General features: G+C 42.4%; 1 protein-coding gene across 5 annotated transcripts in view; it reads right to left on the bottom strand.

Moving 5' to 3' along the window:
- Window positions 1-398: 398 nt before the first annotated feature.
- The window catches only part of LOC122800828 (type-1A angiotensin II receptor-like), a 284029-nt gene continuing 268144 nt past the window's right edge, over window positions 399-16283 (bottom strand). For all 5 annotated transcript variants that reach the window (XM_044070119.1, XM_044070118.1, XM_044070121.1 and 2 more), the window contains one exon: window positions 399-1591. In XM_044070119.1, the coding sequence (XP_043926054.1) occupies window positions 481-1536 (1056 nt within the window). In that variant the 5' untranslated portion in view covers window positions 1537-1591 and the 3' untranslated portion in view covers window positions 399-480. The remainder of the gene's footprint in view (window positions 1592-16283) is intronic.

Below are 16283 nucleotides of genomic sequence, written 5' to 3'. Positions count from 1 at the left end.
TAATCGAACTATGCAACATGATGCTGCTTGAGGTCACTAACTACTTGATGAAGTCTTCTCTATTATGTCAATCACATGCTTATGTATCCAACTACATAAAAAAAATAGTGAAACACTCTATTTAATCTATTGTGTGCAATTAACTACATAGTAACAATCTTCTTGATAATGTATATGTCTCAGTGCCATCTTTGTCATCATTCCATATAGTTTACAGAATTACATTATTACAACTCATTCAGATGACATTTTCTTCCTGTCCATTTAAAACTGTAACCAGGGACCTGCAAGCTTCAGATTAAAGTCTGTCTCCAATTTTCATATAAACACATTACCATAACAGTATAATAACAAATGGCATGGTGCTACAAGTGCTATACAAATCTTATTCACCTGTTTCATATATCACTGCTGAATGGATAATTCTGAAATTACTATATTTGACATCATTTTTCTATTAAATAATATCCCAGTTTTATTTTATCTGAGATCACAGGCGTTTGCAGTCTTTTTTGATGGAGGAATTAAAGTTTCAGATGTATGAAGAGAAATTGAGTTCATTTTTGTAGATAATGATGGTCGATGTCCACTTCCAGAAGGAACACGTTTTAGCAGTTGCGTAACATGACGTCTGAAATTTCTGCCAACATAACCATACAGTATAGGGTTAAGGCAACTGTTGATGTAGGCAATGCAGATGGAGAAAGGCATTGCCATTTCTAAATTCTCCATGATATTGTAATCATGGATCACTCCTGCATAACTCAGAACATACAAAAAAGTAAGTACTTGATGCGGAATCCAGCAAAGAAAAAATGCTGCCACAACTGCCACAATCATCTTGAAAACTTCATCATTTCTAGGTTTGCTTTGCTGGATATAATATGCTTCTAGGATAGTCTTTACAATCAAACAGTAGCAGATGAGAATAATCAGGAATGGAATTAGGAAGCCTACAATGTTTTTGGTCAGTCCCATTCCAATTAAAAATTTTATTTCTGGATGCGAATAAGCACAGGCAGTTATACTTGTAGTTTCCAAGAAAACAATTTTGCGCATAAATATGGCAGGTGTGCTGATCAGTGCAGCAAGTACCCAAACAATAAAGCAAATTATTCTTGCAAAAAGTAAGGTACGCTTTTGACGAGATGCCATTGGATGGACAATGGCCATATAGCGATCAATGCTAAGGCAAGTGAGAAAGAATATGCTTGCATACAAATTAAGTGTTGTTATTCCAGCTGATATTTTGCATAAAGCATTCCCAAATGGCCACTTGTAATGCATTGCAGTACTGGTTGCCCATAGCGGCAGTGTAATAAGGAAAAATATGTCTGCTAGTGCCAGATTGAACAAAAAAATGCTGGCAACTGTTTTTAGGCTCATATAAAAGTAAATAACAATTACTACCACAATATTGCCAAGAATCCCTATTACAAAAACAATAATATATATAACAGGTATCATGATGAATATATAACTTTTACTTCCTGCCCCTGACCAATTGCTTGTATTCTGTGATGAGCTGTTTTGCATCTTTGTCTTTGTTGGTTTACAATCTGTATCATCCAAGAATATTGACAAAAAGATCCTGCACAGTACAAAAAAAAGTTCATTACATTAGAATACATTTTTTAACATTTTTAACATTTTGTCTATTTTCCCAGCATTATACCTGTTATACCTGGGACTTAGGCAGGATTATTACTTCTCCCAGTATTATAGCTGGAACTTAAGCAAGGTTATCATATCTCATCTTTATGCATGAACAACTTTGCTGAAGAACTAGAGATTAAAATATGCATCACTGAAGACTTCATATCAAATGCATGCACATACTCCTTCACACATGCATATGCACACATACATGGAAACATATCTCTCAACCTGTAGACATTGAAAATTGGAACAAATAACCAACAAAAGTAGGTATAGCTAGCCAAAAATCTGGCTATCTAATTAGCATATAGTTTGCAAACAAAAGAGAAAACAACTCTTCCAGTTTCCAGTAGGAATGTGCTTTATTACTTAGAAACATATTTATAAAACAGAGAGACAAAATGATGGAAAATAAAATATATAGACTTTATTGAACTATACTATTTTATCTCCAAAGGGCATTTCATTTTGGTTCTGAAAAAAGGAAGTGTAAGATGTGTGTCCTCTGGTGGCACAAGTATGTTTTTTATGTAGTGTAGTTTTCTGTGTACTAAATAGCTTCAGAATCATGTGTGATGAGGCAGGATCCAGGAAAAAGGGAATAAATCAAACCTGAAAATATGGCCATACCACCAAAAATAGAAACATTATGTGTAGGGCCAAATCAGGCCTGAAAATAGGAACAGTCCTCCAAAACAGGAACAGTTGAGAAGTCTGGCTGCAAATATATGAAGAAAGAGAAGCCACCTCGCAGAAATGTAAACAAGTCTCAAAAGATGGGAATAAGCAGAATTACTGTTTAAGGCCAAAAAACAACAGCGGATAAAGGAAAATGAAACAACCTGGAATTAGGATTTTGGAGAAGACTGAAGGTGGTAGCAAAGTCTACTGAAAAGTTAACCTGGGAGAAAGTGCAAAGAGCAGTTTGGGAACTGTTCTATATAATGTTCACTGAAAGAAAAGGAAAGAGCTGGTAAAACTCAAACCAATACTCAGTGCATGAAAGATGGAGACTATGGAAAGGCAAATTTATTGAACAGTTACATCTGCAAACTGTTCACATCTGAAAAAAATACATTCTGGACTATTGCTACTGTGTGTGTGTGTGTGTGTGTGTGTGTGTGTGTGTGTGTGTGTGTGTGTGTGTGTGTGTGTGTGTGTGTGTGTGTGTGTGTGTGTGTGTGTGTGTGTGTGTGTGTGTGTGTATGTGTTTGTTTGCATGTCTGTGCATTTGTGTGTTTGTACACATGTAGTTAGGTGACATGGAAACTTGTTGAGGAAAATCGAAAGGCTAAAGATTTTCAAACGAATTCAGCCAGATCTGACACAGTTTACAATAGTCTATGAGTTGAATTAATTCCTGTTGCATTCACAGGCAACTCACATTTATTAGACTTAGCACAGAATTACATTTAGAAGGTGAAAGATGAGTAGTTATGCTATTAATGTGCAAAAACAACAAAGACAGCCAAACATTTGTATTGCACTTTGCATTGCTACCTAGAAACCTATGTCACTATAGGCTAGCCATAGGGAGGGGAAGGCATATTTTTGATAGCTTTCCCTACCTACAGACAGATTGATTCCATTTCCAGTGAGGGCAAACTTCTTGCAAAAACTGAAATTCCATTATTGATTACCATCAATAGCTTGCATCATGGCATCACTGTATGCAATTGACATGACTTCATAATGTACATACATGTTCATCAGCCACTGAGAATAAAGAAACAAACAAATACATAATGTTGTAAATTCTTAAAATGATGGTTTCCAAATTGCATGGCTACGAATATCCATTTAATATGCAATGACTACCCAAATTCACCCTCAAGTCTAATGTACATCAAACTCAGTGTTCCCTTAAATAAGTAATGCTTACTCAGTGTTGACAGTTTGGCAGCCATCCATTACATTGTCCTCAGTTGCTTATCATTAAGTCACTTGTAAATCACTTCCTCTTCCTGTAGTTCCATATCTCTACTTTAACCAGTCTATCTTACCTGTTCCATGAAAGTTCTACCTTTCCCGATACAAACAGATGCCACCACTGCATCATTCAGTCATACCATGCTGTATCCTGCCTGTATCATGTTACCTCTACACTTCTGATTACATATGGCTTGTACCTATATAGCACTTCCTTTCATGATACTTTGTATACTATCTGTATCAAGTAAACTCTGCCTTTAAAGTTACATCTGCTTTCTATCAATGCACTTCTCTGTCTCACATCACCTCACCTGTCTGTACCATGTGAACTCTACCTTTACAGTTGTAGCTTTTTAGCTGAGTTCTACCTGTATTCTCTTTTCTCTCATACCACTACATGTCCTGTTATATCACAGGAATTCTACCCTACCACATTCATCTGTGATCTACCCATGTACCCCTCATCTGCTCTGTATTGCATGATGAATATGTCCCTTTGGCAGCCTAATACTACAATACGGGTTTGGTATGACTTAATTGTCCACAAAATGTTTCAAGTGTATTATGAAATGAACTTTTAGCCAAATGTTAGTCATTTGACAGGACAATTACTATTTTTCATTTTAAATACTTACTCTCATTTATCAACTATTAGTGCAGGCTAGTTGCATATCCATTGCAACTAATTTAAAGTGTTCCACATCACTTATCATTTGGGTGCATTTGCTTATCTTCTTAAGCAATAACCAACAATGTGGTGTGGTATATTGAAGATTTACCCATGGTTGGCGTGATTAAATAAAGCCAACCGTGGGAAAATTTCAATATAACACAACCATGGAGTCGGTTATTGCTATTATACAATGACATTATTTAAGAAAAAAAAACTTACATTTCTTAAATAATGGGCTGGATTCACGAAGGCTTGCACGGAGTCTAAGACTAGAGTAAGACTCCATGCAGCCAACATGTCTGCCGAGCGATCCAGGAACAGCCGGTAGGGGTGTGCAAGAGAGCTCCTAAAACGACTCTTGCATGGACAGGGTTAGTTTATGCAAATTACCTCATTTGCTGCTGAAAGCTATGCAAATGAGGTAAATTTGCAATCCAGGAAACACTAACCTGTCTGAGCAAGAGTAGTGTTATTTGCAGAAATGTACTCAGTTGGCAACTGAGTACCGTTCTGCAAATAGCAAAACTGAGCCATGACAGCTCCAAATAAAGGATGCATCCAGTTGAGGAAGCATGCTAATGGCCAAATATATGGCCATTGGCATTTTTTCCACTGCAAAATAAAAAAAAAACATTTTTTTCCTCGACCTCCGATGTTTAAGTGTAGCTCAGTGCCATGCAAATGTGCTGCGCTCTAAAAACCAGTAAAACAAAAAATAAAAGCCACAAATAGGGATTCTATTCAAAATATTCATCTGCCATGCAAGTGAATGGCAGGCTGAAGACAACATGGCTACTGAGTAGAGGTTGCTAAGGGGGGGGAGCTCAGTCTGAGAGATGTAACCAAGCATTAGTAGGCAATCCTATGCAAATGAGGATAAGGATAGTGAATCCCAATATTTCCTGCTATGTGAACCATGTCCCTAGAGTGTAAGAGTAGGAAAAGGGGAGTAACAGAGTAGAAGATGGGTGACATCATGAGGGGGTATGTATCAAAAAGGCTGTAAGCTTATTGGAGCAGAGTGGCATGTGTTTGCTGTTTGTTACTCAGGACTGAAAGAGGTGTGTCTACAGTTGTCTAAACTGAAATCAAGAAACTGAAGGTGTACACCGTGGCTATCACTAAAGTTTCTTGCAAAGCTACTTACACTGTGTGCATGTGTGTGCATGTGTGTAAACCCGTCTAAGCCTGTGTGCACAGGTGTGCACCCATGTAAGCCTGTGTTAGGCTGTCTAAGCTTGTATACATGAATGTGCACCCGCCTAAGCCTGTGTAAGCCTGTGTAAGCCTGTATGCATGTGTGTGCACTCGTGTGGGTGTGTTCGCACTTCTTTGCATGGCGCTGCCCCCTGTGGAAACAGAAATGGGAAAAGGAAGGAAAAGAAGTAGTAGGAAGTTAACCAAGGAGAACTAGCAGAGCTGCCACGTGAAATCAATCCAAATCTGCCAATTACATAGGCAGTACAGTAGCCCAGCCCAGCCCAGCACCTAAAACTCTGCAAACAACATTCCCCCATGTTTTTCTCAGAAACACTGCAACACTGCAGTCAACAAAGAGAAGTGAAAGCTTAAAAAGCTTAAAATGAGACATAAAAATGTTAGGGGCTGCCATTGCTGTTATAAGGCAACATGTGCAAGATGCTGAGGGTGGTGCCATTGTGAATGCTGCTGTGCAACCCACAGTGAGAAGATGAAGAAGAGTGTATAGACCCAGGGTAACCTACCAGGGGCTACATGAGCTGGAGATAGTGGAGTGCTATAGAGTGGATAGAGAGCTCCTGCAGCAAATTGTTCAGCTGTGCAGGCCACGCCTCACACACAGAACCAACAGAAGGGAACCCATCCCAGTGGAAACCAAGGTATGTATTGGCCTAAGAATACTAGCAACAGGTACCTTCCAGAAACCAACTGGTGATATGATGAGGATTTCACAGGCATCAGCATCAAGGGTACTGCACCAGTTTCTGAATGTCATGTCAACACATGTCGGTGATCATGTATATTTCCCCAATTCCTGTTAGGTATTGGCCAGCAATATGCGTCTCTTCCAGCAAATAGCAAAATACCCTGAGGAAGTGGGTGTAATTGATTGCATGCACATACACATCAAAGCACCAGCTGATGAGCTGAGTAGGGCCTACATCAACCACAAGGGTTTCCACTCCATCAACTGCCAGGTCGTGTGCGATGCCCAGGGCATAATACTGAATGTGTGTGCTGGCTGCCCTGGAAGCTACCATGATTCCCATATCTGGCATCTGTCGCAGCTGTACCAAACATTTGCAAATGGGGACATCCCTGACAGTCACCTAGTGGGGGATGCTGGATATGCACTGGAGCTGTGGCTGATGACACCCATCAGAAATTCACACACACCTGAACAAGAACTCCATAATGAGGCACACACACAAACATGAAATGTAATCAAGCGTGTGTTTGGGATGCTCAAGTCATGGTTCCGGTGCCTGGACACATCTGGTGGAGCCTTGCAGTACTCACCAACTACATGTACCCAAATTGTCATGGTATGTGCCATGCTACACAGTATGATCCTGCAAAAACAACTGCAGCAGGAACAGCATGGGGCAGGGCCAAACAGCTCCCCATCATTGCCAAGGCCTGCACAGGCACAGCGTGACTCAGAGGAGGAACAAACTGAGCCTGCCCCAGTAGGCAGAAGGAGGCATGCCCAGTATGCCTTGTCCTTGGCAAAGAGGCAATGCATAGCACATACACTGGCTCAGTAGGAACCCTGGAAATGATACCCCTCTCTGACTGAAACATACAATAAAAGGGATGCCTAACCTGACACTACCTGTTTCCAAACATGTATAGGGAGTGTAGTATGTGTATCCAACATAGGCAGCCCTGCAGCACCACCTGAGGCATGATTGCCATGTTTTAACCAATATAAAGCAGTGTTAAGCAACTTTTACCAATATCTAGTATATGTATACAAAATTGCTCATGCAATGTTGGCCAAGGTCGGGCAAAGTTGAGCAAAGTCAGTTAAACATGCTCATATCTGCTTTACTGTTCCTTAAGCAGTCTGGGCTGGCCAGCATGAAAATAAACAGCAGTGACAGGGCTTGAACCCAGGATGCTGTGCACTATAGTTATAGTACTGAACCACTAAGCCATGATAGCATTACAGTGGCACGGACACAGCAGGACAATTGTACACTAATTCAAACACAAAGCAATGCTATATCATGCCCCTAATGAGGCAAATGGGTAACCTCATCCACACGCCTATGCAGACAGAAAACATCAGGCCAGGTGTTGTGATGTGGGTTGTGTAGGCTATGAAGTCGCAAGCTAATATATATGACAATGGACGCTAAGATCTGTAGTACAGTAGTATGCCTCAAGCCAGTATGATAGGCAACAGTACAGACTGTAATGGTGTCCTGTACACAGCAGTGCAGGCACAGCAAATGTGTATAAGTGTCAGGTGAAACCCACATCCTATGTACACCCACAGTAACAATCCGGTGTGCCCACGGGTAGAAATGTACAAAGAATAGCTGTCCCCACTGTATGTAGAAATGTTGATAGGTCTATGCAAAGTGTCTCATGGAAGCCCTGCAGGCACTGCATGATCCCTGTTGAGCTATGACACAAAGGTGAGCCCTGCTGTAAAAATACACCTTGATTTACCATACACATATAGTATAAATGTGTATACTGAGTGTGCTCACACACTCCAACAAATGTAGTGGATTTCATTCAGCATCACACTGAAAGGTCATACTGGGCATGCTCACACACTTAAAGCAACAAAGCAAATGTCAGGCAGGAAGATATTGAAAGGTCATACTGGGCATGCTCACACACTTAGGCTAAATATGGATGTGATAATAAGGGATCTATGGACAAATGTGTATAGTCATCTCTACTTCAAGAAACACATTCACAAAGTGGTCTGACAATCCTGCTATGTGTTCACACAAACTGCCAAGGTCTGTGCATGTAGGTCAAAGGAGGTTGCCACTACTCAGCAGTCATCAGACCTGTCAGAGAGTACCATAACACACTTGCGATGAATCTGACTAGGCACGTTCAGCAGCTAGAAAGACCAATGAAGTAGCTTAACAAGAGGATTACTGGCCTCAAATAGTTGCCCCATGCAACAAGAATGAATATAACCCAAGCTGTACTCTGTTGCATACTGTCTACGCAGGAGATCTCTGCCCAACAGACAGGTCCATGTCATGGTTACACTCAGATCTATTCTGAGTTACAGCTCAATGGAACTAAATGTACAGAGCCAACTGATATTTGCAACATCCTGGCAGATAGGATCAGTGTTAACTTTACCCCCCTCTCACCCATGAAAGAGAACGTGTCTATAATGGAAGACTGCAAAGTTGCTGTCATCACGGCTGCACAGGTAACAAACACTCTCTGAAACCAGTATCACAGCAGCCATGGGACTAGATAACTTCCCAGGCTGTGTAGTATCTACTTCCCTGAAGTAAACATTAACATGAAAGTTCTGTGGCTGCTGAAGTTTCCAGGGGACTGCAAACTAGGAGCCATCATTGTAAACACTAAAGATGTGGACATCCTACAAAATGGCCTCACTGAGACAGATGGCTGTTGTCCAAGCCATGGGCTGTAGCTCAATGCCAAAAGGTGCATTATCATCCCCTTTGTTAAAATCTCTGTAGCCAAGAACTACAACACAGGTGGTAGTACACATCACACTGTAAGTGTAACAAGAGACCCTGGGTCACAGGTGGACAGTGGATACAACTGTGATAAGCACATTCCCACAGTAGTCAGGAAACCCTCTTATGTGGCACACCTCATCACAAAATGTGTCTCATGCAGAATAAAAGAGGACATTGTTCCCCTCTACTCACCACTCACTAGAACTATAAAAGAGTACAATGCCACTGTTGCTATGTACCTCACAAGACAACTACAACAACTGGAAAGCCAGCAACAATACCTCACAAAGAGTATTAGTGGCCTGAAATACATGCCATACACAGACCATCGCAAAATGCTCCACCCGTACTCCCTTGCATATCGCCTACTCAGAGGTGTTCACTGCCTAACATACAAAGCTATGTAAATAGAGCTGCTGGATATGATCCACGTAAAACACTCACAATCATTCTGACCTTTGGACCCAAAACCACGAGTGAAATACAAAAGGAAGGGGTGTAGCCATTTACCATATGGATATCCACACCTTCAGGTTACTGGCACAGCATGAGACCTTGGAGACCATGCAAGTGCAACTAACATTGGGCAAAGCTGCCCATCAGATTGTAGCCTGCTACAGATCACGTACCTTGTCTCAGGAACCTCACTCAGTATTTCGGAGAACAATGGCAAATATAAAGGTCCTATCAAACACCATTATATGAGGAGATTACAACTACCCAAACATTGAGTGTGTGAATTACTCGTATATAATGTCCTTTGCCCAATGTGTCCTACAGTTAAGAAACTCTAACACCCTGGAACAGCTGGTCAGCATGTCCACTACAGGTGACAACATACTGGACATGATCATCACCAACATGGGGTATCAGTGTTCCACAACAGAGATAAACCCCTCTCTGGGAATATCAGATCATGAAGTAATCACACTGGACATCCACATCCTGCCCCCACACACAGTCAATGAAACTACTGTGAAGACATTTGCAAAAGCAAACTGCAAACTTCCCAAGACCAAAGTGAAAGTTGCGAAGACCTCTTGCTATAGGATAATGGTATGCAATCTGCAGAAACATTTACAAGTGCATCCTATGAGCATCTACAGGGATGCATGGAATGAGACATCACAAATAAAACCAAGATGCACTCATCCAAAAATAGGAGAACAAGCAGGTGTTTGTTGTCCATAAATAAGCTAGACGAGAAGGAGGAAACGAACACATGATAGATCCAACTTCACTAAAGGAAAGGTATCACTGATCATTATCAGGAAGAAACAATGATCACTCATAAAATAATCCAAGGACGGTTTCTAAAGACAAATAGCCAAGGAATGTAAGAATAACAACCACAAAGCCTTCGGTAGATATACCAGACATGTAGGTGTCAACTTCCAAATATGCTGTCAGCGACTGAAAAAAGGAATGAAATACACCAAACCAACTTTCATTGCCCACATCCAGGGGGACAAGTTCAGTGTAAACTCCTCCCCATCACCCCCAAAAGGGCCTGTGTCCATCACAGAAGGATGCAGAGACCCAGACGTCATGGACATGCAGGTAAAGACAGCCCTCACCAAAGCTAAGAACATAGCATCAGTGTGGCTATATGTTGTCCCAGGCTGCGTCTTACACTAGGCCCATAAGGAACTACACACTCACCTACATTCACTGTCCAGACTCAACTGTACCACAGGCTAGGTACCCAAAGAATGGCATACACTAATAATCATCCAGCTCCACAAAGAGTGTGCCAAAACAGAACTTGGAAACCATTGCCCAATATGTCTACACAGCCGGGTCTACAGAGCTATTGAGCCAATTGTCATGGAACCCATACACTGAGACATTGGAGATCTCCAGCCACGAGACTCTACACAAATTCACCTTGTTAAAGGCAGAGCCTGGTTCCCAAACCTAGTTGAGTTATTTAAAACAGTTACCATGAACATAGATGGAGGTGAAAGTAGTCCACACAGCCCACCTGGACCTCACTAAGGGCTTACTACACCATTCCCCACTCTGTCATCATGGACAAGTGTACCAGCTTGAACATTAACAGCTATGTCACAGGATGGGTGGCCAAGTGGCTCACAGATCAAACACACATGTTCAAAATTGCGGGTGCCATGTCCAACTCTAAGCCAGTCACAAATGGCATCACACAGGTCTTGGTCCTGGGACCCTACCTGTTCAGTAGATACTGCTCAGAGGTACAGGGAAGCACGGCAGGTGTATGACTGAACAGGTTTGCAGATGAATGGTAACTGTTGTCCATAATCGACTGTACAGCTGACACAGACATCCTCCAGAAGTGTCTTACAGAGACAGATACCTGGTGTCAAAACAATGCCCTCAAGCTGAATGGCAAAGAATGCATAGTCATCCCCTTTGGGTAAAACAAAGTGCACATAAATTACCACATAGGTGGTAATCCAGCATGTACAGAGAAAGTCATTATGGCCCTGGGGGCACAGGTAGATAGTAAACTCACCTTTGATGATCACATGCCCAAAGTGTTTAGACATTCCTTCAATGTAGCCCATCTAATGTTACCTAATGTAACCCACTTTGTATAGTCTGATGATGTCACCATCCTACAAATATACCTGTGGAAAGAACAATTCCCAGTAATGTGTATAGTGCATTGTGTTGATGCATGCTCCTGTAGTATCATTAGGTAGGAGTTTGAATCCTGCATTGGACAACTGTTTGTTTGTGTGGGTGTGGTCTCCTTGGGCAGGAGCAACCTTTTAGGAGAATAGTAAGAGACCTCAAAAGCAGTAAACTAACCTTTGTCAAGTCTGATGATGTCACCATCCTACAAATATACTTGTGAAAATGAGAACTCCTAGTAATATGTATAGCGCATCATGTTAATGCGTACGCCTGTAGTATCTTGAAGTAGTTAGGTAGGGGTTTGAATCCTGTACTGTACAAGTGTGTGTTGCTTCCTCGGGAAGGAGCAACATTTTAGGAGAGTAGTCAACAACCTCAAAAGCGGTAAACCAACCTTTGTCAAGTCTGATGATGCCACCATCCTGCAAATATACCTGTGGAAACAAAAACTCCCAATAATAAGTGTAGCGTGTCATGTTAATACATACTTCTCTAGTATCATAGCTAGGTAGAGTTTTGAATCCTGCACTGGACAACTGTGTATTTGTTTGTATGTGCTCTCCTTAAGAAGGTGCAACCTTTTTAGGAGAGTAGTGAAACACCTCAAAAGTGGTAGTCTAACCTTTGTCAAGTCTGATGATGTCACCATCCTACAAATATACCTGTGGAAAAAAAAAACCAATAATACGTATAGTGCGTCGTCTTAAAGCATACTCCTCTAGTATCATGAAGTAGTTAGGTAGGGGCTTGAATCCTGCAGTGGACAACTACTGGTTTGTGTGTGGTCTCCTTAGGAAGGGACAACCTTTTAGGAGAGTAGTGAAACACATCAAAAGTGGTAATCTAACCTTTATCAAGTCTGATGATGTCACCATCCTACAAATATACCTGTGGAGAAGAGAACTTCCAGTAATGTGCATAGTGGGACATGTTAATGCGCACTCTTCTAATATCATGAAGTAGTTAAGTAGGGGGTTGAATCCTACACTTGGTGAGTGTGTGTGCTGTATGTGTGTGACACTGTTGGTCAATGTATTGTGGGTTTTGCTTTTAACACTGTATGACATATCAGTATGCATTGCACATGTGAGCTAGCTGTGTGCCAAATACATATCCGTACATGTTACCTCAATGATTGCATGTGTGGGAACCCTGCTTTCTCCAAGAACACAGCTGTCATCCTTGCCAGACTTTGCTGCTGCTTCCCAGACCTTAGGTCACATATGTATTCTTGTGGCAAGGCCGGCCACTGCAGTGATCCCTGGCCTAGGTCATTTGTGTCACACAAAGTCATTATGGTTCCTATTGGAGTGTGTGAGTGAGGGTCTATGGCCAAGGTATATGTCAGACCTGTTCAAACGCAGCAAAGTCTGTCAATGATGACTACTCATAACAGGTGTAGAACAACCTATGTGGATATGCATGCAGAACCCTTATTGCTTATGTGATCCACCAAGGGATTCCAAAATATCTTTGGAAATGTGATTAACAAAGAAGAGATGACATAACACTTGGTTGCATGTACACATCGGTACCTGTTCATTATGTTGGTGGCTACTACCTATGTGGTAGTGGGGATAATATGTTCCGTAAAGGTGGATGACTATGCTTAGTTTGGCTTATAACTTTACAGCATAGGTTTCGCAACAGGAATCTGTCTGTATGATACCCTTGTGGAGGATGTGTGTGTCATCTGGAGAATGCATTATAGTCCACAGTATGCATTACCAGACATGGACGGACATATCCCTACGGTGATTGCTTGTACCGAAGAGAGCTATATGCCAAACAGGAGTGCTCTCGGTAATGGGTGCAGGTGAATACCAGTGGTTACTGGCATTGTATAGTACCTGAAGGATCCAAATGTTGCTGTGTGTCCTACATCTGTGTGTCGGTTGTCAAGACATCATCTAATGATTGGTTATGGTCAGGCTGTTGAAGTGCTGTATACTACCAGAATGCAAAACAATGACAGATAGTAACAGTATCACCCACAGCACAGTGTCAAACCATGTCATACACACATGTGTAGCCAGGTTCCGGAATGTGTGTAGTAAAATGCATACTGGCCACCAATAGAAACTATGGAGTGTTACTGTGTAATACAGAGCATGTCACCCTGGCCATGTGTCCACTATGCACGTACATGCAGACAGTGCACCTCCACTATGTTCACAACTGTACACCTGCAAATCTGTGCCACACACATCCCACACATGCTGTCCACTCTCTAACACATGCTGCCAATACTGCACACATAAGCCAAGTGGCACGTGGCCGGACAATACACAGTTGGAACCAACACTGGTATAAGCACCACTACAATGACAATCATAGCTTTAATGCATCATGCCTGCTCAGCTACACCTTCAAGCATATTATTACACTCTACTGCTGACAACATGCTAACATTGCTATACTGCTATATAGACACCCTGTGCATCAGCACCATGATAGCCTGTTCCTGCATCGATGTTACAGATAACAGGAGGTGGCACAGGTTTCATCATATGCACAGAGTGTTTTGTTGGTTTGCCAGAGGCCTACAGTGAGCCATCCAATTGACATGTATGTGTGTGTGTGTGTGTGTGTGTGTGAGGGGCAAGATTACTGTAAGGGCCAATGTTGTTGTAATGTGTGTGGGTATGTGTTATCCCTAGGTGTCTGGTGTATGTGTGTGTGTCTGCATGGACACAGTTCCACCATGTGGCTGCCATATATGGGTATTTGTGGGACAGCCACAAACTGTACCTGCAAGGCTTTACAGATCACCGTCTCTGGCCATGGATACAGTACCTGTGCCTGGCAGGGGTGCTACTGACACTATCAGGTACTAAGCCAGACTGGGTACTATCCCCAGAGGTGGATGGATGTACACTGGACACAGGTCCCTGCTGAGACTGTCCAGAGCCACGTGCACATGGTCGTCTAGGACATTCTATGGACAGCCCACCCCCAACATTGCTGGGGCTGGTACTAGCACTACGGGAGTGGCTGTGGCTTGAGGGACATCTGTGTTGACTACCAGCTGCTGATGTTGCTGGCATACGTCCACGTCAGCATCTCAACCATCCCGCACTGTCCTGACACATGGAAATGACATTGCGGAGGATATATAATGTCTCTCCCCAACGTCTATCAGTGACCTCGGTGTAATGACAGATGGCACCTGCTAGGTCACGGATACTGTCAATGACGGCAGTGTTATGTGCCCTCTGTGCCTTAGTCCCTGTTTGGTGTACCATCCCATACGTGTCTGTGCCTCCATGACAGCCTGGAACATGCGTGACTTTGTCAGACCTGTGGCACATCTGCCAGTGGCATGATGAGCAGCAGTGCTCCTACGAGAACCCCTGGACATCTGCCTATGTGGTACCCTTCCAGACATCTGGGTATGGCTGCTGCATTGGGATGCATGTGCCATGGATACCACACTGTCCTGGTCAATGCCAACTGTACGCTGTCCCTCAGCTATGGGCATTAGTGATGGATGTATTGGCAGTATGACTGTATGCATGAATGGGGTGGACAGCTGTGTACTGTCGATTGGTGGCCCAATGACAGACACTGACAAACATGCCTGTGCTTCAACACACCTATCTTCATTATCACTATGTGGCTCAGTGACATCAGTTTCCCTGCTGCAGTGAACCAGCCCAAACACAGCACCTGTGGGAGGGAGACAGGAAACACACTTTACAACCTGTACATGATGTCAGCACACATGCACACATGCACACATGAACACATGAAAACATGCACACATGCACACATGAACACATGAACACATGCACCCATGCACACATGCACACGAACACATGCACACATGAACACATGCACACATGCACACATGAACACATGAAGACATGCACACATGACCACCTGAACACATGCACACATGAACACATGAACACATGAACACATGCACACATGAACACATGAACACATGCACACATGAACACATGCACACATGCGCACAAATGCACTCCTCACTACAGCAGATACCCACACACACCACCAGCAATCCAAAACATACTTAATAGTGGTTGAAGGTGGGTTACAGTATCACAAGGCAAACAGTCATATCACACGTGTCAGCATGCAGAAAATTTGATGCTCAAGACCATGCAGTGCAAGTGCAGACAGCCCTTGTTAATAACAGTATACATGGCTTTGCTGCATGTGTGTTGTTGTTCAGTGATTGGCCTCACCCTGGAACGCAATGTGTACATGGACACAACATTGCTGTGCAAGTATTAAAATGTCTGCAATGTCCTGTGCACCATCACTCACAGGTGTACATACCATGGCTGGATGTTTATCTGTGTGTCACATAGATATGCATTTCTGATTACAGTGTCTGTGTCTGTAGCAGATAATTGTGGGCACAGGTTTAGCACATGCATGCTATGTATACACACAGGATGAGTGGTGCATGTATACGTGATGGAATACCATTGCTCAACATGGCCATTGTACAGTGGTTATGATGAGTGTAGGACATATTGTGGACATGCCAGTGCCAGCCATGACATGGCATGCTACAACATGACTGCAACATTAAACATCACACATACCCAATGTGTGTCATGTGACCTATACACTCAATAGCATTACAAGACATATATGTGTCACTTTGTACAAATGGTGATTGCTATGCATATTGTGTATAGGTGCCTATGTTTGCACACACACAACATTGAGGTGCATAGCAATGACTGCTA

This window comes from Protopterus annectens, chromosome 4.part1, assembly GCF_019279795.1.
Source record: "Protopterus annectens isolate FY-2018-M chromosome 4.part1, PAN1.0, whole genome shotgun sequence".
Classification (NCBI taxonomy): domain Eukaryota; kingdom Metazoa; phylum Chordata; order Ceratodontiformes; family Protopteridae; genus Protopterus; species Protopterus annectens.
The sequence above is the reverse complement of the archived record's forward strand: the minus strand, read 5'-3'. Positions and strand labels throughout refer to the sequence as shown.